At 48.1% G+C, this 9,851-nt stretch overlaps 1 protein-coding gene across 3 annotated transcripts in view; it reads left to right on the top strand.

Moving 5' to 3' along the window:
* Ctnna1 (catenin alpha 1) overlaps positions 1–7,936 on the top strand; it is a 124,198-nt gene extending 116,262 nt beyond the window's left edge. For all 3 annotated transcript variants that reach the window (XM_005355929.3, XM_013349499.2, XM_013349498.2), the window contains 5 exons: positions 3,075–3,185; positions 4,218–4,399; positions 4,535–4,640; positions 5,876–6,010; positions 6,793–7,936. In XM_005355929.3, the coding sequence (XP_005355986.1) occupies positions 3,075–3,185; positions 4,218–4,399; positions 4,535–4,640; positions 5,876–6,010; positions 6,793–7,080 (822 nt within the window). In that variant the 3' untranslated portion in view covers positions 7,081–7,936. The remainder of the gene's footprint in view (positions 1–3,074; positions 3,186–4,217; positions 4,400–4,534; positions 4,641–5,875; positions 6,011–6,792) is intronic.
* Positions 7,937–9,851: the final 1,915 nt, after the last annotated feature.

Consider the following 9,851-nt stretch of genomic DNA (forward strand, 5'->3'; position numbering starts at 1 on the left):
AAAACAAAACAAAAAATCAAATCAGTGTAGCCATTCTGATGGAAGTTTCTGAGGCGGGAGCTTGTGAGGGCCCTTGGTGTCCTGTGGGTTAAGTCATTCCTCCAGCTCTGGTCTTAGAATCTGTAACCTTCCCACACCTGAACCTCTAACCAGTCCCGTTGGAATATCTGCCCCCTACTGTTGTGCCCGTGTGACCACTGCTTCCCTCTAGGAGAGGTCCCTGCCATTGTTGTTGGCTGAGGTTACCCAGCATCTTTAACTTGCTCACTGCCTCTGTTCTTTCTTTATATGATTATGTTCCTCATTTTGGGGTTTGGGGAACACACCTCTCAGCCTCTCTCTATCTCAGTCTCCTTTGCAGGGAAGCCCTGTCCTCTTCTCTTTACCTGCATTTCTTTGTTAAAATATGCTTTCCTTTTTTAAATTTTTTATTTTTATTGAGCTCTACATTTTTCTCTGCTCCCCTCCCTGCCTCTCCTCTCCTCCCTTCAATCCTCCCCCAAGGTCCCCATGCTCCCAATTTACTCAGGAGATCTTGTCTTTTTATATTTTCTACTTCCCATGTACATTATATCTATGTAAGTCTCTCTTAGTGTCTGTATTGTTGTCAAAGTTCTCTGGGATTGTGGTTTGTAGGCTGGCTTTCTTTGCTTTATGTTTAAAAACCACCTATGAGTGAGTACATGTGATAATTGTCTTTCTGTCTCTGGGTTACCTCACTCAGAATAATGTTTCCTAGCTCCATCCATTTTCCTGCAAAATTTAAGATATTGTTTTTTTTTCTGCTGTGTAGTACTCCATTGTGTAAATGTACCACATTTTTCTTTCCCATTCTTTGATCAAGGGGTATTTAGGTTGTTTCCACGTTCTGGCTATGACAAACAAAGCTGCTGTGAACATAGTTGAGCACATGTCCTTGTGGCACAATTGAGCATCCTTTGGATATATACCCCAGAGTGGTATTACTGGCTCCTGAGGAAGGTTGTTTCCTAATTTTCTAAGAAATCGCCACACTGACATCCAAAGGACATCCAGGCTGTTTTCAGTGCTGTAGCTCTGTAGTAAAGTTTGAAGTCAGGGATTGTGATGCCTCCAGAGGTTCTTTTATTGCATAGGGTTGTTTTGTCTATCCTGGGTTTTTTGCTTTTCCAAATGAAGTTGAGTACTGTTCTTTCGAGGTCTTTGATGAATTTTGCTGGGATTGAGAATAAAATATGTTTTCTTGAAGGCTGATTTTGCTAAGTTCCATACTTAAGTAGCCAATTTATAACCTTTTTTTCAGTTACTGTGCCCAAGAGTGAGCCCCAGCTTCCAAAGCTAGATTATTCAATAGTTAACTCCTCCACTTGCTTGGGTCTACACTGTGGCTTCCCTGATCAAACAGCAGGTCTGATTGGCTTTGTCTTCCCTGTTGGGAATGTGCATGTTCCCGCCCAAAGGCCCCTTACCCTGGGCACCAGCCCCTGGGCCACAGTCTGACTGTGTCATCTGCTGCTCCATGCTCTCCTAAGGTGTCTGTATCACTCGTCCTGTCATCTGCTGCTTTTCTCATCTGAGCTGGGATACAGCCAGTGAGCCAAATTGCTCACCAACATTCACCAATCTCAGTCTACCAACATTTCTCCCACCTGCACGTCCCATTGCCCTGCTCACAGATCTGCCTGTTTCCACTCAACGTGATGGCTCCGTTTGCAGCGCTCTAGGAGGTCATATAGTTGACTCGGGTCTTTGCCCATTGCTCCTGTGGTTTCCTGTTAGAATAGCTGAGTGAGTGAACACAGGAAAAGGAGCTTTTCTTTCAACAGTTCTTAGGACCCAGATAGGCTATGGGCAGGCGCTGCTGTGGAAACCTCTCTAGACATAGCACACCAGCCCTGCGACCAGAGCTCGGAGGTCACCCTGACAGGGTCTTTGTGGCTCTGATACTTTGTGATCCCTGCCCACCACTGTTCTTCGTTCTCTAGGGTAGGCCCCGCCTTTGCCTGTCAGAACCCATGCTCATGTCCCTGAGTGCCTCCCACATGTTCTGTCACTTGGTCCTCACAACAAGGCCCTTGCCATGATTTGCCTAGGGCCTGGAGGAGAGGAAACCTCAGTGCCCTCCTGTCACAGGCTGGTCGTCTGGGCTAAAAGCTAACCCCAGCTGTCCTGCCTAATAACGGTGTCAATCAGTAGCTAATGAGGAGAGGCTGACAGGTTGTACAAACACAAATTTTACTAAGTAGTTAAAGCAGAGAATGAGAGGCAGCAGTCCATCCCGTTGGTATACACTGATTTCTTATCTGCTGTATTCTCTTTTTCTTTGATAAAAGTAAAATAAGACTTCCAATAATATATTGCTTTGTTTTATTCCTCAAAATAGCCTTGAGAAATCCAGAGAGAAAGTCCAGCATTAATTTGTCATTTTCTTGTTGTCATAAAGTGGGACTTTTATGGGAATGCTTTCTCTTGTATAAAACATACCTAATTTAAAGACTTTTGACCAAGGGTAGTTTTCACCTTCATGTGCAGATGCAGATCCCTTGGGAAACTGTATTAAAAGTGAAATCTTTGAGCCGGGCGATGGTGGCGTACGCCTTTAATCCCAGCACTCGGGAGGCAGAGGCAGGCGGATCTCTGTGAGTTCGAGACCAGCCTGGTCTACAGAGCTAGTGCCAGGACAGGCTCCAAAGCCACAGAGAAACCCTGTCTCGAAAAACCAAAAAAAAAAAAAAAAAAAAGTGAAATCTTTGTTGCACCAAGCCTGAGCTCTCCACCCTATGAAAGGAGCTCTCTTTAAAGAGTGAGGGCATGGCCAGGCAGTGGTGGGGCCTGCCTCTAATTAACACTTGGGAGGCAGAGGAAAGTGGATCTTGGTGAGTTTGAGGCCGGCTTGGTCTACAAAGCAAGTTCCTAAACAGCCAGGACTGGTAACACAGAAAAACCCTGTCTCCAAAAACCAAGAAAAAAAAAAGGTGAAGGCATGGAGGCCACACAAATGACTCTGGTGACTGTGCTCTGGGCCGTCATGCTCTGCTGAGATGTCATTCCGGGAGTCTGGAGGCAGGGGACTCTGTCTTTTGTCTTGGCTGCAGACCCCCGAGGAATTGGATGACTCTGACTTTGAGACGGAAGATTTTGATGTCAGAAGTAGGACAAGCGTGCAGACGGAAGATGACCAGCTGATAGCTGGACAAAGTGCCCGGGTGAGAATCCGCTCCCTGGCCCTCTGACTTACTCTGTTTTCTCCTCTAGGATATTTAGTAGTATTCAGGGCTCCATTCTTGTCTGTTTTTGGTGTTATGACCTAAATCCTAAGTCATGGTACCTACTGGTCATTTGTGGCTTCCCACCACATGCCTCCTCAGCTAGGAACAAGGCTAGAACCTGGGGCCTCGACTACCCGTTGGGCTGCCAGTTTATGGTACCCTGAGTCAGAAACGGCTGCCAATCTAATCAGAATGTTTGTTAAAAAGAATTTTGAAATACTTCTACCCGCTGTAGTGATAACTATGGGAGTGAGCTCTTAATTATTCATGGGCCTTATTAAAAACAACCCAAAAAAAGCCCATAAAACCCACTAGTACATTCAAGAAAACCAGTCAGCACCATTGCATTGGAGTCATTCAGCCCAATAAGATCTCTGCTTTTGGAAATATGCCAAGATGTATCTCTATTTTCTCACTCCATGGAAATCCATCAGAGAGCTTGTCCCTCCTCCAGGCCTTACTGAGTCGTGAGCACTTGGAGCGCTAAGAGGATGGAGCCCAGGCTGTGGGCTTGAATTGGACAATTGGACTCCAAAGTGCTACTTGTCGAGTAGCTAAGGTGTATGTTCCTCAGCAGATTCTCTGTCTTCTCACACTACCTCTAGTAGGCCTCTCGAACTTGGGAATGTCTGTTCAGGGCTCCACCCACACACCCCTTTCTCTCCTTTCCTATTGCCACAAAGAGCAGCAAGCTTGAAACTTTGAAGAGTCAGGCCGTCAGATCAGCACAGGTGTGGCTGTGAAGCCACTGAGTTAGCCTCCTGTGCTGTTTCCTCCAGATTCAGACATGTTCGGGAAGTGGGTCAGGAACTTAGGCTGCAGAAAATTTCTGCAAGGATAATAGCCCTTCAGGCAAAGTGAAACCATTAAAGCATTATCCCACTACCCATGTTGTGGATTGCTGCTAAAAGTCTTCTTGGATAATGCCCTGTGAGAACTTCCTAAGAGTGGTTTGGCTTGTGATTGTAGGCGATCATGGCTCAGCTTCCTCAGGAGCAAAAAGCAAAGATTGCAGAACAGGTGGCCAGCTTCCAAGAAGAAAAGAGCAAGCTGGATGCTGAGGTATCCAAATGGGATGACAGTGGCAATGACATCATCGTGCTGGCCAAGCAGATGTGCATGATTATGATGGAGATGACCGACTTCACCCGGTGAGCAGAAGCCCACTCTGCAGACTCTGCAGAGAGGGGGCGTTTACTTTTCCATGACCCTGATGCTTTGTTGACATCTCCATTCACCTCCAACCAGGAGGGGCTTCATAGACAGGGATCCTGTTCTCTTTTCAGAGGCAAAGGGCCACTCAAAAATACATCAGATGTGATCAGTGCTGCCAAGAAAATCGCCGAAGCAGGATCCAGGATGGATAAGCTTGGCCGAACAATCGCAGATCATGTAAGTGGCAGTCTTTCTGGCCCACTGCTGAGGTAGCTGTCTGTAATCATTTTCAGGGGTCACAGTTTATCATCTTTGAAAACTGTCCTAACCTACTTAATTAATCCCAGCATACGTTCCTAAGGATTTCTCAGATCTGCTTCTCTGACAAGTCTCAGAGGAGTTGAGTGTGTATGTCTAAAAACTTTCTATCCCTAAATCATTAAAACCAGCCTCTACCATTTCTTTCCTTTCTCCCTCCTGAGAACTCCATATCTGGGCAGAAGCACTGGCACTGATGTATGGCGGCCTCTTGCTGAGGTTTCTGTAGAACTTGGGAGCTTTGGGGACTGTTAGAGGTTGGACAGGCTTCTCTATCATAGTACATTCCTGTGGTGCTGCAACTTCAGCCAGAAAAGTTCTATCAGTTGTGGGTTTTCGGGGTTATCCATGCTGCAGAATGAGTGACAGCTGCCCCTCGTTATTCAAGCCACCATTTGACGGTCATTCTTGACTACCCAGGAAAAAGGCTTGTGGACCTGATCTTTGCTGTCTGAAGTCAGTAGCTCTATTGATCTTTCACCTACCTGGACCACTGTGGCCTATGGCCTATTCTTTTCTCCATTCTGCACACAGCCATCAACACTGTCATTTCACATTGCAAATCAGACTTGAATCTGTCCTGCTTCGGTGTCATCTTAGGAAAAATTTAAAAGCTTTCAGCTTGGAGTATAGGCTCCATTTTTACCATGCTGCTGCTCACTTCATCCCCGCCCCCACCTTGATGAGAGCACTGTTTCCCTCTCTGATGAGACCTAAACACCTGGGCTTCAGTGCAGTCTGGACAGGGCCACACTTCTAACTTTTGGTAATCATCTCTGCCTAGAGTGAGTGTCTATCATCAGGGGCTTATCTTGTGCACCCCTTGTTGAGCAGATAGTGCCTGAGGCAGAGATGGTTAATTTACATAACTCAGAACCTTGACTTTTCTGTATGACTAGGCCCTTCCTTGAAATCACCTTGTAGGGCCAGGAGCTTCTCCCTGGGGCTGGAAACCTAGGCGTAGGGTGGTCGTTTGCCAGCAGGCGCTGAGGCTCGGTGCGTCACTGTGTACCCCATGCAGTGCTGCCTGGGTTGCTCCTTTGGGAAAGGAGGGAGCATGCTAGTACCTACAGGGAGCCTTTGAGAAACAGCCCTGGGAGCAGGGGATTGTCTCAGTGGGGCTGGGAACAGTGCTGAGCTTCTTGTCCCCTCAGTGCCCAGACTCCGCATGCAAGCAGGACCTGCTGGCCTACCTCCAGCGCATCGCTCTCTACTGCCACCAGCTCAACATCTGTAGCAAGGTCAAGGCGGAAGTGCAGAACCTTGGTGGAGAGCTTGTTGTCTCCGGGGTAAGTGTGGCAATGAGACGTGGTGGCTAGTGGGCATTTGCTGAAAGTATATGCCCTACATACCACCTACCTACTTCAGACACAGAAAGTATAGAGACCAGAAACTACAAAACCCATCTGGTTCCCAGAGCCCCACAGACCACACACTATCTCTGAACTACAGCACTTTTTAGACGGCATGGTTGGTGACAGCTGGAGCCATTGCCAGGCCTGGTCTCTTTCTTTTGCCAGCTGCTCTTTGGGAAGGGGTGTTTTTACTTTCCCCACCCCCAGAGTAATGAAGCCTGCTCAGAAATGACCAAGTAGAGCTGTGCAGGCTGCTTTCTCAGTTTCTACCCACGAAGAGCTGAATTGTAGCAGTTCATCAGGTCACCATGAGCAAGAAGAGGAGGGAGAACACTATCCTCTAATGGGAGACCAGACCCCATACCTGAGCTCACCAGTGTGTGTTGGATGGAAGTGGTCTGACTTCAAGTCTTCTCTGTCACTACTCATGCACCAAGTGCTACTCACTCAGGACCATCCAGAAAATCCCTGGCCCTGGGGGACAGGGTTGCTGAGGTGATCTTATATTTTGTGTTGTCACCATTTCTTCTCAAAGGCAAGTATTTGCGGGTTACGTGGATAAGAACTGCCATTGAGAGACCAGTAACAGCCTTTGCACAGTGCTGCGGAGACCTCCAGGTCCTAAACCTGAGGTGGTGGAGGCCCCTCTGCTGTGACCAGGCCTTCGTGTATGCAGGGAGCGTCAGGCTTTTCACCACTCCATCTCTCCCTTGTAGGTGGACAGCGCCATGTCCCTGATCCAGGCAGCCAAGAACTTGATGAATGCCGTGGTGCAGACAGTGAAGGCTTCCTACGTGGCCTCCACGAAATACCAGAAGTCACAGGGCATGGCGTCCCTCAACCTTCCGGCTGTGTCATGGAAGATGAAGGCTCCTGAGAAGAAGCCCTTGGTGAAGAGGGAGAAGCAGGATGAAACACAGACCAAGATTAAACGAGCCTCACAGAAGAAGCATGTGAGCCCCGTGCAGGCCCTTAGTGAGTTCAAAGCCATGGACAGCATCTGAGCCGCTCTGCCCATGGGGCCTACAAGTGCTTCACGCAAGTGTATTTGCTAAGTAGAAAACACTTAGATTCCACGGGAGGTAGCAGATTTCCAACCCAACCAGGTGGTGAATTTTGCAAGGACATGATTGTGTTAAAGCTGTTTAAAAAAAAAAAAGCTTTAGAATTCAGAAGTATATTTCTAGCTATATTTTTATAAGCTTAAATGAAAATAAAAGTTCCTTAACCAAAGAGTACATTAACTTCTGGTCACATTTCAGAATCGGATGAGGTCTGTTTTCTAGGTAGAGATGCGGGGTGGAGGAGAGAGATGCCTTCAGCCCTACCATTGGGCAGCGTGGAGTTAAATGGCCAAGTGGACCCAGGGTAAGCCACTGGGCAGCCTGAGAAACAGCCTAGAGAAGGAACTTCTGAAGAATAAACCATAGGAAACAGTAAAGCATAATGTATTGTGTAGGAAATTGATTGCTTGCTTTATGAAACAAAGTGGGATTAGAATGCATGGCTACAGTTACTAATGCTCTGCTGCAGGACATCAATAGAGCTGCTTTTTCAGGCTAGAGAGATGTGATGCCATAATCAGAACACGCTTCCCCGTTATTCCAGCATCAAATGCAAATTCATCATCAGCCTTACTTCTCATAACTGCAGTGTTTCCTGCCTTGGGCTGGCAGAGAAGCCTGGCAGAATAGTGTTTGCCTAGGCAGTGACTTAGACTCCACCTTATTTGTGATTTCTATAGCAATTACCATAGCTATGAGGTAAGATTTTACTACTGTCTTATTTAAATTTTATGAATCTGACTGTTTTTTACACTAATTTTCCCAATAAAGTCCACTATGAAACCAAGAATAAGAAGTTATTCCTTTGCCTTCAGTAAGAATCGCAGACTTCTGACTCATCGTGCCTCTGAACCCCCAGCGCCCCACTTCCCAGGATAGTAGCTGCCTAGGGAGGGAAGGCGCCAGCTCTCAGCTCACGCAGGAGGTCAGGGCGTCGGCGGCCCAGCCAGTGTCCTTCCCCTCTGAGTTTTCATAACCATTCTTCAGGATTCATATCAGCACTTGACCGGGATGTGATGGCTGTGGCCATTGTCACCTTACAAGAGTCTCTCCTTTCTGCTATTTCAATCAACTCTTACCTTGCCCACTCAGTTGCTGTCCCCTGGTCAAGGTTACGGCCTTCCACAGTCTGTCAGACTGAGCCTTTGTTCCTATCAAACCTGCTTATGAGAGGGACACACTTCCTAGTCACGCTTCCTCCAGTGTGCCTTCACACACACGCACACGCCCTCCACTCCTGCAGTGCCTGAACCCTGTCCCCCCTCTTGATCTTCCCCAGATTCCTGGCTTTAAATGGTTGATGTTAAGCTTGATGCTCTTAGCTGTTCAGCCTGGCCAGAGCACACCTGCTGTCTGCTCTCCCTACATCAAGTCCCTCCCTGTTATTTCCCACCTTGCCTGCATTCCCAGTCACCCTTTTTTCTGGCTAAGTAGCAAAATGAAAGCACCTTTAAGACGCTCACACGGTCTCCGGTTATGTCCACCTCTGCAGTAATCTGTTACCTCAGAGATGTCCCTACAGCGCATGCAGTCATGCATCACAGCTGAGAGGTGGCTGCATGGGCTGATGCACTTCCAAGCTTGCTGGGTGCCATTGCCAGGCCCAGTTTCTTGTCACATGGACTCTTCCATAGAGTGACTCACATGGAAGCTGCCTTCCCCTGAGTGGTCTAGTCTTTGGAGGCCATTTCCCAGCTGCCCTGCAGCACTGTGCTGGTGTACTTAAGTCACCAGGTTTGTTTTTGCTGGTCCCATGTGGTGATCTTGTTTGAATGACTAGGACCTAGGTCACTTGCTGCACGTGTAAGGGAGATAAGCCCCCATCACCGACACCACCAGACTCCCTGCAGTGTTTGTAGTTGTTTGTAACAAATCTTGCCTCAAGTTTATAAATACAGCATAGGCTACCAACCATCTGCAAATGCCGTGGAGGGCAACACCAACACCCGTCCATCGGTCTTCAACATGGGCCTCTTGGTGGAGCTGGAGTCCTGGCCTGGGTTTGGGCCCTGGGCTTTGGTTTGCAGTACCTGGGTGATGGAAACAAGTCAACCCAGCTTGCCTTGGTCCCTCTGGTACTCCAGGCTTCTGTGGCCTCGGCACCGCCTATGCCTCGCATTGTTGACCCCTTAAGAGATTCATCTTTGTGCTGGGTTTTTGGATGTCTTTTCTGTGTGGTTCTTAGACGGGGCCAGCTTTGCCCTGTAACCTTGCAATGCCCCAAGCGCCTGGGACTGGAAGAGAAGACCCTCGCATGCTACTGCCATAGCTTGTCAGTCAAGCTCTGCATGCTGTCCGCCCCCAGCCAGTTCACTTGCTGCACCACCACAAGTCCCAGTGCCTATCTATCCAGTCTGCTTTCCAGCTCCGGCATTGCCACAGCAGAGGCCAAGGGCTAAGCAGCCTGTAGCCACAGCAATCAAGCCCAGCTTTTCATCAAGTCCTTTATCAGCCTGTCTTGTGTCTGAGGCTGGGGCCTTACTATCTACACCCACACACCGCTCCCTGGGATCCCATCTTTCCCATGTCTGCCACTTCATGTCCTAGGCATGGTCTTGGCTGTGTCCTCTATCAGAATAGTGGAGTTGTTTGTAAAAAGCGGGCAACTGAAGAAGCCAGATCAAGATCTTGAAACACTTGGGAGTCCTTGCAGATCTTGTGGTGCCATGGAGTATGCAATGTGACTCACTGTGTGGGGACCTCATGAGGAT

The sequence above is a fragment of the Microtus ochrogaster genome, chromosome 18 (assembly GCF_000317375.1).
Source record: "Microtus ochrogaster isolate Prairie Vole_2 chromosome 18, MicOch1.0, whole genome shotgun sequence".
NCBI classification, from domain to species: domain Eukaryota; kingdom Metazoa; phylum Chordata; class Mammalia; order Rodentia; family Cricetidae; genus Microtus; species Microtus ochrogaster.